At 42.2% G+C, this 16,342-nt stretch overlaps 2 protein-coding genes across 9 annotated transcripts in view; both read right to left on the minus strand.

The window, feature by feature from the left end:
* SUPT16H (SPT16 homolog, facilitates chromatin remodeling subunit) overlaps nucleotides 1-9,800 on the minus strand; it is a 35,199-nt gene extending 25,399 nt beyond the window's left edge. The window contains exon 1 of the mRNA XM_081229644.1: nucleotides 9,314-9,800. Coding sequence (XP_081085770.1) covers nucleotides 9,314-9,379 — 66 coding nt within the window. The 5' untranslated portion in view covers nucleotides 9,380-9,800. The remainder of the gene's footprint in view (nucleotides 1-9,313) is intronic.
* Nucleotides 9,801-10,703: 903 nt separating this feature from the next.
* Nucleotides 10,704-16,342, minus strand: part of CHD8 (chromodomain helicase DNA binding protein 8) — a 56,540-nt gene continuing 50,901 nt past the window's right edge. For 7 of the 8 annotated variants that reach the window (XM_081229635.1, XM_081229631.1, XM_081229628.1 and 4 more), the window contains exons 34-38: nucleotides 15,818-16,120; nucleotides 14,865-14,978; nucleotides 14,498-14,677; nucleotides 13,981-14,097; nucleotides 10,704-11,682 (exon numbers count right to left, since the gene is read on the minus strand). In XM_081229635.1, coding sequence (XP_081085761.1) covers nucleotides 11,116-11,682; nucleotides 13,981-14,097; nucleotides 14,498-14,677; nucleotides 14,865-14,978; nucleotides 15,818-16,120 — 1,281 coding nt within the window. In that variant the 3' untranslated portion in view covers nucleotides 10,704-11,115. The remainder of the gene's footprint in view (nucleotides 11,683-13,980; nucleotides 14,098-14,497; nucleotides 14,678-14,864; nucleotides 14,979-15,817; nucleotides 16,121-16,342) is intronic. The other variant, XM_081229632.1, reaches the window with a different exon arrangement.

A 16,342-nucleotide genomic window follows, 5' to 3' on the forward strand; every position in this document is an offset into this window, starting at 1 on the left:
CACGACAACTAGAGAAAGTCCACACACAGCAACGAAGACCCAACGCAGCCAAAAAAAAAAAAAAGCATATGAAGAATATAATTATGTAACTTAATCATTAATAACATGGGAAAACCATATAAAGGGATCTCAATATAATTGAAAGTAGGGAAAGAGAAAAAAAGACCCACGTATTCAGCTTTTTTATGAAGATAGGGGAAACAAATCCATCAAAATCTCCAGGATTTCAATGAATATAAAATGCCTGGTTTTCCACTGCCCATCAAAAAGGTAAGAGGATGAATCCTAATTTCTCTTGGAACCCATGTGCTTTGACCATTTCATAGAATATTCTTGATTGATTCTTTACAAACACCAGTGGGCTCTAACATCAGAAAAAATAAATAACAGCAGAATATCTAAAGATAATAAATTTAAATAAATTTTTTCTTACAATGTGATTCAATGAAAAGGATTACAGTAAAGCCAAACATTTTCACAGCAAAATCTGGGGCACTACTTTGTATTTTCAAACCTTATGAGGAGTACAAATGCCTTATACAGGTTACATCTGCAAACAGTCTTCTGAAACTGTGGGAGATTTTTAATAATCTGCTTGCTCAACTCTGCTACTTAACCGGCTCCAGATTCCCATGTGACCTCTTCTGCTGGGAAGGTCTTTAGGACTCAGACTTGAGCCCCTGTCAAATCTGGACTTTCTAGATGAACCATTTTGCAGCAGTGACCCCGGGTGTGCAGACTCTCAACATCCACCAAACCCCTTCTGTCTCCAAAGCCTGCCACTTTCCAGTCTGTCTTGTCCACTTAACACTCAAGTGTTGCTGAAACAGGTGTTTCAGATGGGAACAGTATTTACTGAGAGAGCACTTTCTGTATGTAATCTACAATAAAACTTTAGCTGTAGTATGCATCATCACATTCAAAACCCCAAATCAAGACCTCATTTGTTTATTTTTGCTTTTATTTCCTTTACTTTAGGAGATAGATCCAAAAAAAGTATTGCTATGATTTATGTCAAAGAGTGTTCTGCCTGTGTTTCTTCTACATTTCAGTCTTTAATAATAGTGGGAAACATATAGTAGTTACTGTGGGCTAGGCACTATTCTAAGTACCTTATACACATTAACTCATTTAATTCTCACAGCAACACTTATAGATGTGAAGATGGAGGAGACTGGCGCACAGAGAGGTTGGGTCACAATAAGCGGTGGGGTCATGGATTCAAGCCCAGGCAGTCTGGCTTCAGAGTGAGCCCTTGCCCAGTAGGCATATATGGGGTGGTGCAGTGGTTAAGAATCCGCCTGCCAATGCAGGGGACACGGGTTCGATTCCCAGTCTGGGAAGATCCCACATGCCGCGGAGCAACTAAGCCCACGCACTACAACTACTGAAGCCCATGTGCCTAGAGCCCGTGCTCTGCAATGAGAGAAGCCACCCCAATGAGAAGCCCAGGCACTGAAACAAAGAGTAGCCCCCGCTCGCCTCAACTAGAGAAAGCCCACGCGCGGCAACAAATACCCAACGCAGCCAAAAAGAAAAAAAGATATATGCACCCCAATGTCCACTGCAGCATTATTTACAATAGCCATGATATGGAAGCAACCTAAGTGTCTATCAACAGATGAATGGATAAAGATGTGGGGCGTACGTGTACACACACACACACACACACACACAGGAATATTACACTCAGCCATAAAAAAGAATGAAATTTTTCCATCTCCGACAACATGGATGGACTTAGAAGGTATTATGCTTAGGGAAAAAAGTCAGAGAAATACAAATACTGTATGATATAACTTACATGCGAAAGCTAAAAAATAAACTCGTGACTATAACAAAACAGACTCACAGATAAAGAAAACAAACTAGTGGTTACCAGTGGGGAGGGAAAAAATAGGGGTAAGCGGTTAAGACGTGCAAACTACTGTATAAAATAAACAAACTATAAGGACATATTGTATAGCACAGGGAATACAGCCGATCTTTTATAACTATAAATGGAATAATATAACCTTTAAAAATATAACCTAAAAAAATTACAATTTAATAATATCAATTGTGCTTACATTATCTTTATTTTTTAACAGCAATTTTTAATTTTTGGAAAGTGACACAATTGTCCATTTACAGTGATATAAAGTATGTTCTCTGGATGTATTAAGGTTAAAGAATTTTTTGGAAGATGAAAAGACGACAGAGAGTGGTAAATGACTAAGTGCCTGACAAGCATTCTCAGCCGGAAGATATTGATGTTAAGTGTGCGTATCTCATAGAGCCCTAATGGGCTCAGGGCTCGGGAGGCACCAAGTATTAGAGAAGAGGAAAGGGACATATTGAACACGGATAAGTTCAGAGCTAAGAACAGAAGGTCTGGTCAGCAAGCTTAAGTCCCCAGTTCTCGGAAGCCCTGAGACAACTCCTAATCCTTCCGCAAAGAGACTTAATTTATTCTCTGGAGAAAGGAGCTCAAAAAGGCTCTAGATACTAGGCCCAGCAGAAGGCAAGTACTAAATGCTGAGGAATTAAATGAAAATCTGTTTTCTGAATGACAACAACTGCCCCAAAGACAAGAATTAGAGGACTTGTCTTTGAGCATCACTGAATTCAGAGAAAAAACTTCAGATACTGTCAGTATCTGGGGGTTCTTCATCGAATAAGCTAACCTATTCACTCTATCGTAACCCCTCTCTACTAGTTGAGAGACCCTATTCATGCAGAGCTTCCCACCAGTTTCTTATTACCTTATTCTTAATACAAATGGGTAGCCAAGCCTCATTTTGATTTTTGTGAAGTGTCCTTCATGTAAGAGAGAAAGCAAAGAAATCCAGAGGAAACAGGCATGGCCGAGGACAGAAAATAAAAATTAAATAAAACATCCCCTATAAGAGAAATAAATATAGTACATCCATGAAACGAGAAAAGAATAGGGGACAAAAAAAAAATTCAATAAAAAGTAGTAAAATAAAGTTAAGAAACAGTATCTGGAAGTAGAAGATAAAGAGACAGGAAATGAAATGGAAAGATAATAAATTTAAGCCAAAAGGTCTAAACCTTACTAAATCGGAATTTCAGGGGGAAAATAGACCAGATCACTGAGGAAATGGGGAGAAAATGATCAATGAATGCAAAATTCCAGCACTGACGGATGTGAGTCTTGAGACTAAAATGGCCCCCCACTTCCCAACTCAATGCAACGGGGGTGGGGGGAAAGACTCATACCAGGGCAGTGAAATTTCAAAACACAAGGAATAAAGAGATGTTTTACAGAGAACAATAGGCCACATATATTGGAACAGGAAATAGAATCACATCAGCCTTCTTCTCAAAAGTAAGACTGAAAGCTTGAAGGCTGACAAATAGCTTCAAAATTCTGAGCAGAATTCTCAGAGATTTTCAACCTTGAATTTTATACCCACTGAACTATATTATTAACCAAAAGTGGAGACAGAATAAAACTTTTTAAGACACATAAGGGCTCAAGAAACATCTATTCTCTGTATTCTTTCCTAAGAAGCTCTTAGAGAAATGCTCTAACAAAACAAAGGAAAAAAAATCAAGACATGGACTGTAGGATACAGGGGACACTGGAAAGTTCCAAGGTTCAACAGGCCTAGAGAGCAAGCCGTACAGATAGAGCAGAATAATGTAAGGCTGAGTAGGTGGGTGGGTGGGTATTGGTGGTATTTAAAAAACAAACACAGACTTGATAAAATATCTCATGAGTGTGAAAATTTTAGAATAAAAAATTGATGAGACTATGACAGATCTGCAGGAAAAAAATTAGGGCTAGGGACATTTAAAAGAGGAGAGAAATTGAAGTAATCATTAATGCCAGGAAAAATGAAAAACTGCAGAGAAAAGGAAAGGTAATTAATTGTACTCTACTGCTTCGCCCAGCAGTGAAAATAGTTGTTGCATGAGCATAACAATGTAAACTGACTGAGTTTACTAAAACTTTTTGGGGAAAAAAACTTAGCAAGAGGGATGGATATGTGGTAAAGCAAGTATGATAAAATATTAATTGTGTAAACTAGGTGGGGGTACATGGGTTCTTACTGGAAATTTCTTTTACCTTTCTGTATGTTGAAGTTTTTCATAACTGTGTCAAGAAGAAAATTTACAGGAAGTGTCAGGAGGTAGGGAAGCTGGACTGAATATGATGGTATAAGGCAGTTAAATTTCAATCCTAATCTATCAAAACAAGAGTTAATATCTACAACTGATAAATCAAGAAATAGCAGTATATAGATATTACTTCAAAATATGAAAGAAAGTGAAGAACTGGAGAGTGGGTGCTTCTGGGTCAGGTGACTGTTTTTTGTTAAGGCTGTTAGAACTATTTGGTTTTTTAAAACCTATGTATGGGGCTTCCCTGGTGGCGCAGTGGTTGAGAGTCCGCCTGCCGATGCAGGGGACACGGGTTCGTGCCCCGGTCTGGGAAGATCCCACATGCTGTGGAGCGGCTTGGCCCGTGAGCCATGGCCGCTGAGCCTGCACGTCCGGAGCCTGTGCTCCGCAACGGGAGAGGCCACAGCAGTGAGAGGCCCGCATACCGCAAAAACAAACAAACAAACAAAAAAAACCTATGTATGTATTACTTGATTAAAACTGATTTTTTAAAGTGCAAGGTAAATAATATAAGTGGTAAGGAATCGGCAAAAATTGTGAGGGTGGTATCGGAATGATAAAAGTTGGGGAAATACTGCAGCAGAGGAACAACTATCTTCCTTTGAGCCAAAGGGGTACTGTATTAAAACACGAAACATTTTTGAAGTCTCTAGTTATAGCTAAGATACCGACCTAATTCATCACCCAAACCGAGACAATTTTGAGAATAAAAAAGTATGCCATTAATTACATATGTACAACAGGTGAACAGTTTCAGGAAAGGCAGGACTTATGATCACCCTGAGTACAGTCTCTATAAAAATCTCTTCAGGGCTTCCCTGGTGGCGCAGTGGTTGAGGGTCCGCCTGCCGATGCAGGGGACACGGGTTCGTGCCCCGGTCCGGGAAGATCCCACATGCCACGGAGCAGCTGGGCCCGTGAGCCATGGCCGCTGAGCCCGTGTGTCCAGAGCCTGTGCTCCACAACGGGAGAGGCCACAACAGTGAGAGGCCCGCGTACCGCAAAAAAAAAAAAAAAAAAAAAAAAAAAAAAAATCTCTTCAAACCAAGAAAGGAATGCATGAGAGCTCAGAAATCAAGTTACCATCATTCACTGAATGCCTACTACACGCCAGGCACTGCACTTGGTAACAGTGATAAAAAAATAAATAAAAATTTGAGTAAGCAAGAATAAATGAATCCTAACCTGCCCAGGCATGTACTTCCATCTAGCCTTCCTCTTCACTCAAGGAACCAAAGCATTATTTAAACCTTTCTCTAGCTCACGCCAGAGATAAATGAGCCATAATGAACTGAGATGGGTAGAAGCAAGCCGTTATTTGTTGAAAGTAGTATGGAAATTTCCCATATTTTAAAGAACCTTCCTAAGCCACAAAAGATTACTGCCTAGTCTTACTTAGAGAGCAATCCAGAACAAGAAACTTGTCCACAACAAAAATCAGCAAAGAGCCAGAAATTGCCACTCAAGAGAAACACTGACACTATAGGTTATTAGTTTTCTCCACAGGCACAAACTTCCTTTTTGAGGCTGGAGCCACTCACTCCTCAGTCCTGACCAGTAGTGCAGCACCATATGAATGAATGCAATGGATCAGCATTCCTTTTGAAAACAGCTGCTATTCTGATTTTTTATGGAACTCTTTTGGGTTAAAAGGCAGATGACTGAAGTCAGGGTTCACACACACAGCAGGATGTCCTAATAGGTAGGTCTCAAATGAGTCATAGGTGTGCATGGATACAGTATTCCCTCAGCTCTCAAAGCAGCTGGGACCCCAGGATGGTGGGTAACCTACCCCCTTGTACCCTATGCAGTACTAATTCTATCACTTGGTTAAAAACAATCACAATCATGAAAAGGCTGGGAAACCCTGAATATGGACCCGGTAAGTATAAGAAGACAGAGGAGAAGCCCCCAGCTGACGCTCATGATCCAATACCATCACCTGGGGTTCTCTAAAGCAGAACAGACAGGTGCTGCAAACCCTTTCTGCTCCGAGCAGTTCTCATTTTAAAAAATGACAGGCGGGCTTCCCTGGTGGCACAGTGGTTAAGAATCCTCCTGCTAATGCAGGGGACAAGGGTTCAAGCCCTGGTCCGGGAAGATCCCACATGCCGCAGAGCAACTAAGCCCGTGCACCCCAACTACTGAGCCTGTGCTCTAGAGCCCGAGCCACAACTACTGAAGCCTGCGCCTAAAGCCCACGCACCACAAAGAGTAGCCCCCCGCTCGCCGCAACTAGAGAAAGCACGCACGCAGTAAGGAAGACCCATTGCAGCCAAAAATAAATTTAACTAATTAATTTTTAAAAAATGAGACGCAGGACTAGACTAGACTAGACTCAAACATCCAGAAAGAGTCATAAATAGTAAGTTTTAGTCACTATGGAAGTCTCCTGTTTCATTTCTGGCTGGGCCCATTTTCTTATTCCTAAAATGACACTTTTTACTCAGGTATAACGTTTAATGCTTTAGAAATTTCTACTCAAACAGAAATGTATGATACTGCAACTGTTTGGGGGATGTTAGTTATGAAAATTGTGATTAAGAGGTACATCTTAGTTACAATAGCCTCACAAAATGTACCTTAGCCAAACTCAACTTGCATAGATGAGATCAGGAAACACATTAGCTCCTACTCTTATTTAAAAAAAGAAAAAGAAAAAAAAAAGGTTGGTAGCCTTTTGGTGCTCTATAACTCTAGGTAGTTGAAGACCGTTGGAGCCACCACAAGCACCCACACAGTTCTGAGAGGCTAATGCTTAAGGGTATCTAAAACTTAAAAGTGGGTGTGGGGGACTCTGCTGGTGGCGCAGTGGTTAACAACCCACCTGCCAATGCAGGGGACACGGGTTCGAGCCCTGATCCGGGAAGATCCCACATGCCGCGGAGCAACTAAGCCCGTGTGCCACAACCACTGAAGCCTGCGCACCTAGAGCCTGTGCTCTGCAACAAGAGAAGCCACTGCAATGAGAAGCCCTTGCACCGCAACCAAGAGTCGCCCCCCCTTCCCGCAACTAAAGAACGCCTGCATGCAGCAACAAAACCCCAACGCAATCAATCAATCAATCAATCAATTAATTAATTAAAAGTGGTTGTGGAGCCCAAACTAATCTTTTAGCTAATTTTTGTTGTAACAGAGATTTCTTTGCAGATGGGAGCGGACAACACAAGGCTTGGAATTTCTATAGTTAACTTCAAGTTATTCTCATTTCAATGCCAGTTTTCTTATTCAAAAAAAAATAGTGTAGAAAAACAAATATAGCTTGCACCTGTACATTTCACTATTTTCCTGCTGCAGCTAAGAGGATAAGCAACCAGAACTTATCCCAGAAAACTATGATCTTTGGTTAAGCAGATCAGAATCAAAGTACTGCAACCTGGAACAACAATGCATAAAGAAATTCTACAGGTGGGTTCTAGGCATAGCTGTTAAAATGTACAGGTATAAAAAAGCAGAAAGTCTATTCAAATAAGATTTTTCATAATGATACACCACAAATTTTGCTAATGAGTACATTTTTATATTGATTTGGCTTGTAACTTTGTAACACCAAGATCTTATTAAAGTCTAACATGCTCCTTTCAAATGACAGGAGGGCCAAGATAAATTTTAATGATTTCTGAGAAGCAAACAAAAAAATGGGGGCCAATAACTTTCATGGATTTAAAAACTGTCATTTGACATTAAGTTTGCCAATCTGTCTCCAGGCCTCAAGCTTTTCCTAGTTTCATGCTTTGCATTCACCTATCATGTAGAGGAGCTTTGAACTCTAAATTAATCTTAGCTTCCATACATGGTCTAGAGAGGATAATTTGATAAACTCTGAATCACTGGGACTAGAAGCAACCACCACAGCAAAGGTGTGTAATTTTGGGGTCTATGGGTGGAAGAGAGGGCTTTTGATGACTACTTGTACAATAATATTTTAGGAAATATCTGGGCATTTAGAAAGAGTTTTTCTAATACGGATCACATTCAAACTTTAAAATGAGACAGAGAAACTGTAAAAACAGCTGGTAGAAATTAACCAATAAAAATTTTTAAAATAAAATTTAAGTTCGGCTTTTGCCTAGCAGAGTCCTTATTTTTGCTTCTCATAAAATGCAAAGAACCCATTTTATTCTCAATTATCTAATGCATTTATGCTCAAAAGACGAAACATGCACGGGTACCTTTAATATGAATGCTAGGGAAATGACCAATTTTAATAGCTTGGTTTTTAGAAGATCAGTTTGAAAGGCAATTTACAATGCTGAAATCAGAACTGATCATTTTTGTCAGGACGCTTTTCAGATTTGAAAAAGTCTTCATTAGTTTTATCTTCCCTGAATGACAGAGTTCAGAAGCCAGGCTTAACCTAGATAGCTCAGAATGCACCACAGGATGCAATCAAATGTTTGAATTGATAAGTTACCAGCATAAAAGTAAAATCGTTAACTGGGGACTTTTTCAAGCAGCAAAAATGCCCAATCCCTAAAAGACTGGGAACTGCAACAGCTCTTTTTCTGAACACGTGCCCCGGATACTCAACCAAGGAGGAAAACTAATGAGGTTTTAGGCAACACATCGTTTTTTGTATTAACTAAAGCCTGCAGGTTTTCAGCGTTAGGTTTCTGTGTTGCCCACAGCAGGGCCTAGAACATGAGGCGGTTGCGCGTGAGCAGTATTTCTTTTTTTAACTCCAGCAACAGCCCCGCAAACGATAAACGCCAAGAGCCCGATTCACATTCTCTTGGACCCTCCATCCATCCTTGACGAAATGGTTGTAATTCTGGCGGGACCTAGGGCGCAACACTGTGATTCTGGGAGGACAGAGCGAGTGCGTGGGTGTGTGCGAACACTGCAGGAGGGGGCAGCAAGACTTGATCACGGAGTGGGAGGGAAGGATGATGATGCCTCTCCTAGGGCGGGAAGAAACTACGAGAGGTGGTTGTTATGCATGACGGGGGCTGGCACGCAGGGAAGATGGTGGTGGCCGCAGGGCAGGGTGATTGCCGGGGGGATTCCCTGTTACTGGGCGGCGCTCGGAGCCGCCTGCGGTGAATGATCCTGGAGCAACTAAAGCGGCGCGACACTGAACCCGGGAATTACCGACGGAAAGGGGAAAAAAGGCGCCGAGAAACGGGGTTATTATGGGATGGCAAAAGGGGCTCCCTAGGGAAAATTACGGGATCTATCTCACCCTCCAATTGCTGTACAGTCTCTTCACTCGCCGGTAATAAGCGTCTTTGTCCAGAGTTACAGCCATAGCCACAGACGCCGCTCCTCCTCGGGTTCCGAGAATCACGCGAGGTCCCGGCTCCGCCACCCTCTCTCGGCCCTGGAATCCCGCACTCTCCCAGTGACCCGGAAGTATCGACCTCAAAGATGCCCTTTCCGCTTCCGGGTCCCAGCAGCGCTTGGGATTCTTTTATTTTTATTTTTTAAAATCCTTCCTTCGGAGATTAGGGGGAGGAGAGGATGGAAAAGAGTGGGGAAAGCAACAAAATATGTAACGCAAAAACTGTTCAGATTTTCGCGGGGTTTTCTTGTCAATTTAGTAACAGCCGCACGAGAGTCGACGTCATCACGTGACCCCCTGCACCCGCCCTTACTTTCTGCCAGGCCGCGGTTTCCAGGCCCTCGGACTCCTTGCCGAGGCGGAGGCGGAGGCGGCGGCGGCGGCGGCGGCGGCGGCGGCAGCGGCGGCGACCGCCGCTGGGCACTGCGAAGGAGGCGGGAGTCCTGACGTGCCGGCCCCGCCCCACACAAGCTGCCGCGCGCGGGTGCAGTGGCCCCACCCAAAGGAAGGGGAAGCGGAAAGAGCGGGGTAGGAGTGGGAAGACTGCAGCGTAACTCGGTCCGTTCCTATCCTAGAAAAGGTGCGGAAGTAAAAGCCTCTGCTGCTTCAGGGCTGGAAGGATCCTCGGTGCCAGGACGCTGGGTCAGGGGCTCCGGGCGGACAGAGAGCTCAAACCTGGGAGAGGAGCCCACCCTGCCCGTAAGACTAAACTAGGGCCGGCGCTACGGGGGAAGGGCTTCGCCATAGAAAGGGAAATTAAATGCCCAGGCTTCATTTGGGCGCTAGGGTGATAGGGAAAGGGTCAAAGGAAACAAATGGCTTGAGGGAATTTATAGAATGCACTCCCCGCCAAGTCGTGACGGCGTCCTTCCAGGTAGCCAGTCCCCTTGCCGCAGTTCATGAAGTGACACCGTTCTTAGGCTTCCCCAAAGCACCGTTATTTAATTCGGAACAAAATGTACGTGGGTCTTGACGAAATTCTTCCTTTTCATCGAAGAACTTGGAGTTTGAATCTGGAACATTTTGCCTGCCATTTAGCTTAGATCGTTTCCTTGCCTTTGGTAAGGTGGAGAGCCTAAGCTTATATATAACCCTTTAATGGAGTACGGATGACTTGTCTGCCCTATCCAAGGTAACTCCGCATGAACAGTAATGAACTTTAGGAAAGGTTTCTGTGTTGCCCACAGCAGGGCAACTTTAGGAAAGTGATGTTGAAATTACCCGTCGTGAACGTCAACTCTTAAAATTAATATATTGGGTTTGAGCAAATATAGAACAAGGGAAGAGTGGGAAAGGATTAACTTAAATTTATTAATGCCAAGGGGAAGGAAGGTAGCAGTTCCTGACCCTCCAGCTGTATCCACAGTTCGGTCAGGAACAGGCTCTGCCGGAGGCTAGTGCCAGCGCTACATAGTCTGTGGTTAATGGAGGTGTCTAGGGAGGGGCGAGCACATCAGCTGCTCTAGTCTCCTTTCCTTCCCCAGAAACGAGGAAGTAGTCATGTATTGTTTTAGGAGTTCCCCTGCCCAGCCAATCCTCTCAAATTTGGAAGCAATCAGGTACAAGTTTTCTTTTTCCTTTTCACCTCCTGGAGTCCTGGGTTTCCCCACATCTCCCCTGCCCCTCCCACTTTTCCACAGTCCAAGGGCCAGAGTAAATGAAAATACAGCAGCCACCCAAGCGATGGGGACCATGATGGGGCTTCAGTCATCACCATCTTCGCTGGAGTCTGAGTTGGCTGGCATCATAGGATCATCAATGAGTGAGAAGTCCCTTTCTGAGCTATCATAGCCCTGAGATAAATCATCATCATCATCTTCATCCTCATCGTCCTCATCCTCCTCAGGTTGCAGTGGTGGCAACCTCAAGGCAGTACCAGAGGTGGTAGTGGCTGGTGAAGAAGGGTAGCCAGTGGCTCTCAGGCCTGGATGGTGATGGTGGTGATGGTGGGGGTGGGGGTGGTGGTGGTGGTGATGAAGCATGGTGCTGGAGTCTACATGAGGGGATGATGCTGCACCACCCATCACAAACGGCATAAAAGGCAAAGACGCAGAAGTGGCACTGCTGTGACCCAGAGATGACACAGACTGCAGGCCACTACTGCTGTGTTGGAAGGTATTATGCAGAGACAGGGACCCAGTGCCTCCACCCTGCATCAGGGCCATCATCTTAGAAAGGTCTGGTCGCATCCTACGGGCCCGCTTCTTGCTGCTGTCCGGTGCAATAGGCCCTGGCAAAACCCGGTTGAACACTGTTTCAGCATGATGACCCTGGGAGGAAGGAACAGAAGACAGTAAAAAGAAAGGAAGGAAAAAAAAACAAAAGTCAACGGAGTCCTAGCATACAAATGCTTTTTCACTGAATCTATCTTTAGCACGGGCAAAACCAGTCAGATGAGGCTTGATGGTAATGGGGAAGAGGAAAAGCAAGATGTAGCTGGTTGAAGCAATATAATGCTGAAGCCAAGAGCAAGGATTTGACACTGACACTCATGTGAACCAGAGCTTTGATTTTTTTTCCATGACTACACTGTACCTTAACTCCGGCCAACCATTTCAAAATTATTCACCTTTGTAAATAAGCGGCCTGAGTACGACAGTGAATGAATCAGTACTTGCACAGTATGCTTTACTGATGGCAGGCTGTTCACATGATCTTACCATGTGAAGTACAGCACGACAATATTGACATTTACAATACTATCCATTATTGCATCAGAGTGGGGTAAACTCAAGATAGACCAGATTACGATTCTGGATGTCCGGAACACCAAAAAAATTATGGGGTAGCTCCTTACCAAATTTACTAAAATACGTTTTTTTCCACATTGACAAAAAAACTTACGTATCTGCTGAATTTTAAATTGCTTCATCTAGATGGTCTCACTATAAATTTTGTTTAAGTTCTCTGAAGCTGGAACTTATTACTTTGCTAGACCTAAGTACAGTACTGGGTAAACTGGCCATAAACTCAGACAATTAGTACCTGTGTCTCTGGACTTGCCCAATCTATTAGGCCTGACCTTTCTGACCTGGAGAAAACAAACATCTCAAGACTCTATTTGTTTAGGCTTTAAAATGTCACTATAACAGCACCAAATCACTGTAGGGTCCAGTAATGATATAGTGCTAGATACGCCATCAATTCTGCAGTAAGAATTCTGTACTCATCACATTATAATTTTCTGTGATTTCCTATGATCTTTTTTCTTAGAGTTATCAACTGACTATAAAGAAGTGCAAAAGTACTTGAGGTAAAAATAGGTAATCCTGGAGGAAAAGCCTTCCTTACAGGCTGCTCTATAATGTTAAATTCAAGACAAGAGAAGGTATCAGCCTCCTCGCCATCAGCCTCCCATATCAACCATTCTGCGTATTAATTACGCCCTTGGTTCCATGGAGGCTAAGAGGGTAAATTAAAACACTCTTCCATGGTAACGATATTTATATGAAACCACTTTCACCAATACAAAAATAATAAATAAGCCTTATAAATTCACCTCACAAATAAATATATATTATGTGCAAAATAATGTTCTTCTCAGAATTTGTTAAATGCAAAAGACAGATATTTTTCATTTGGAAATTAATTTTGTTGAAAGATAAACCATGTGGTTTTATGTATATATCACATACATATAAAGATGTATATAAAAGATCAAATGGGAATGATTAGATAAAGTGAGTAGACAAAGTGCTAGTCCATTTTAAATGCTTACCAAACCAAACCATGATTTATATATGTTTATGTTTAAACAATACGACTGTTGTCCAAAGTAAGGCAAACAGAGCCAAGAGAAACTTTTGCAGTTATATTTTGATGGAAAGGATTACGGGTTCTTAATCCACCAAATCTATAACCATGATAAAAGTATAAGTACATCTAAAAATAATGGAATTCACTCATGACCAAAATTGTTATTATAAACTATAAAACATGATTTCCTGTCTTTTTCCATTACTGGCATATTATTAGTGGTTCTCAACCTCTTCTATGTTGGGAAACCCCATGACTGTTTTCTTTAGTAGGTCCCAAATCACTTTTTTTTTTTTTTCTGGCTGCATTGTATGGCTTGCAGGTTCCCCAACCAGGGATTTGAACCCGGGCCCTCAGCAGTGAAAGCGCAGAGTCCTAACCACTGGACCGCCAGGGAATTCCCCAAATCACTTCTAAAATATATAGAATCATAAAACTTTTAAGAGATTATCTGCTCCAAAACCCTCAACTTTTCAGGATATGCAAATTGAAAAAGTTAAAGGATCTGCCTAAAATCCCCTAGTCAGTAGAACAGCAGGATAAGGCCTTGAATTTTCTAACACATCTTACTAATTCTTACATTTTAACATGCTTAAAGTGCTAAAGTTAGCTTTTAGAATTTTATGCTGTTCTAGAGATGACGATGCCACAAGACTGTAAAAATACCAGTAAAAATACTATGGTTTCTTTATTTGCGAACTGAAGATAAATTTTCTCAAACATACGCTGGAAAAAAGATAAATAACATTAAATAATTTCTCTAGTCATATCTAGTGTGGGAACAGAGTGGTAATACCTCAAGTCTCACTCACCCTTTTTCCATTCCTAGAGTTAGCTGTCTGTACTGGTTCCATTCCCAAACAGTTCAATTCTGCCTTATTATTTTTTTTACATCTCTGCCACTTCTGTTTTCTGCGATCCTCCATATACTGCAATAGAAAAGCTGCAGTTATCCTAAAGGAATAAAAAAATCTTCTCTGGAGTAATCATTAAGGGACTAGTGTCTACTTTGACCATAAATGCTTATTGTGTGGATAAACTAAGGATTAGTCCTACTGGAAAACTGCCATGAAGCAGACTTCTCCAAAAAAATTAGGTCATTATGTAATAATTCAATGGTAAATATTTGCCTAGCATTTAGTTTAACAAGTACTGTAACATTATTTTGATCCTCACAACAACTCTGTGAAGTAGGAAGACTAAGTATAATTACTCTTATTTTGCCGATGGAGAAACAATGACATAATATATGGCATGCTTCCTCCCTCTCACACAGCTTAAATACCAAGGGAATGACTTTAAATCTTGCTGCATGGAACTGCCACTCACCGCTAGAAATCGGGGATCGACAGCGAACTCTGGATGACCCTGTAACCACATCTCCAGTTCAGCCCGGCGAGGGGCATCCTCACCCACCAGCAAAGTCCCATCCACCTTATTGATGACAGGGATCCGGGTCTCCAGGTCCACATCAAGGTGATGAGGCTCTTCCATGCACTCCACCTCCAGCTGCAAACCCAGAATCCACCCCCATGAGCACATACTCTTCTTTTGGGGAGGGAGGGAGGGGGAGCAGAGCCAATGGTAGCCATGAACTAGTATCTTCTACTCCCTCAATCCCAACTGCCTTCATCAATTACTGGGAACAAAACTATTTTATCTAATCATCATGTTAAAGACTTTCTCTACCACTTACCTCAACTAGCTTCTTTCTGTTCCCTTTCTTCTTATGAAAAAGAGGATGTCCATCTCCCATTACTCCATTAGCCATCAGCTTGTGCTTCTGGAATGTTAACTTCAATCCTTCCTCCTAGGAAGACAACCCACCCACCCAAGACATCATATGGCATGTTTTTAAAATAAAAACCAAGTTTAGGGGGACTTAGGGTAAGGGTCATCCTCTGGTTCAATGATGGTGAGAAGAAAGGCCATTGACTAATGGGTAGAAATCAGAAATACAAGAAGACGTATATTTTTTCCTTAGATTTCATTTCTTGACCTAGTGCCCCTCAGGTAGATTTAAGAGAAGTAGAATTTGTCTCAACAACAACACCCAATGCAGGGAAAAGATTCCCTACCTGATGTCTCAGTATTAGCATGGCAACTCATCACAGGGGCAAAATCCTGATATTCCTGTCACATACTAATTTTAAAAATTTTTCTTATTGAGTACTTAATGACCAGCTGCTAGGGTTCATTAGGGAAGAGCATCAGGAAAAATAAAATTTTCCATCCATAAAACAACACTGATTTAATTTCAGTAGGAATGATTCCTTTTTATTTTTAACTTAATAAGGCCCATAATACTTGGGCATCACTTTAATAGCTTTTCCACAGTTTGATTTCAATTTTTAAAAACTAGGTTTCTAGGCTCCAGAAATGAGCCACTCAAAAGAACCCTTGTGTCAATTAAATTTCTTTTAAAGGTATGGTTTCTTTTAATCTAGTCCTCAGGAGATACAAGTCAAGATAAGATCCCTTCCTTTAGTGCAGTGACTTTTCCTAAATGGATCTTTGTGAGCACTTTTTTCTTCTCCTCCCATTTTTAAAGTCAGTGGACCAAACGAGCTTAGTATTATGTTCAGACAGCTAGTCAGCAAGAATTACAGACTCCTTCCTCACTTCCCAGGGCCTAGATGCTCAGCTTACATCTTTGATCTGAACTGTAAACTCCTTCTCATCCATGCCTCGGCGAAGTCTAGTGAACTGAGCTGCCGCTGTGGTGACGGCGGACACTTCCTCCTCTGCCATGGAAGCTGCGCTGCTACTTCGTGGTGTGGGGACCGGAGAGTCACCATATTCTCCTGGAGTCAATGAGGGACTGTCTAGCAAGTGGTTGCCTGGCCCCAAAATTCCTCCTGTTACCATTTCTTGGCTCCGGCGGCTAGAAGGCCACTTCCCTGAGAGTACGGCCTGGCAGACGAGGTCAATACGGTTTATCAGGACACGATCCTGAGTGGGGAAAAATAAATCAGTTAGGGCCTGAGTACTAGCTATGTGATCCTGTGACAAAAAATAGTTCCATCATTATCAGGATAATTAAAAATCATAAGTCAAAAGACAAAAAAAAACCCCAAAAAACAAAACAAACAAAAAAAATCATAAGTCAGACAGGAGGGAGGTAAGAGTATCAGATCCCAAAGTCAACTGGGAAGTTTCACGAAAAAAACATGT

Source organism: Mesoplodon bidens, assembly GCF_964165515.1.
Source record: "Mesoplodon bidens genome assembly, chromosome: 3".
Lineage (NCBI taxonomy): Eukaryota > Metazoa > Chordata > Mammalia > Artiodactyla > Ziphiidae > Mesoplodon > Mesoplodon bidens.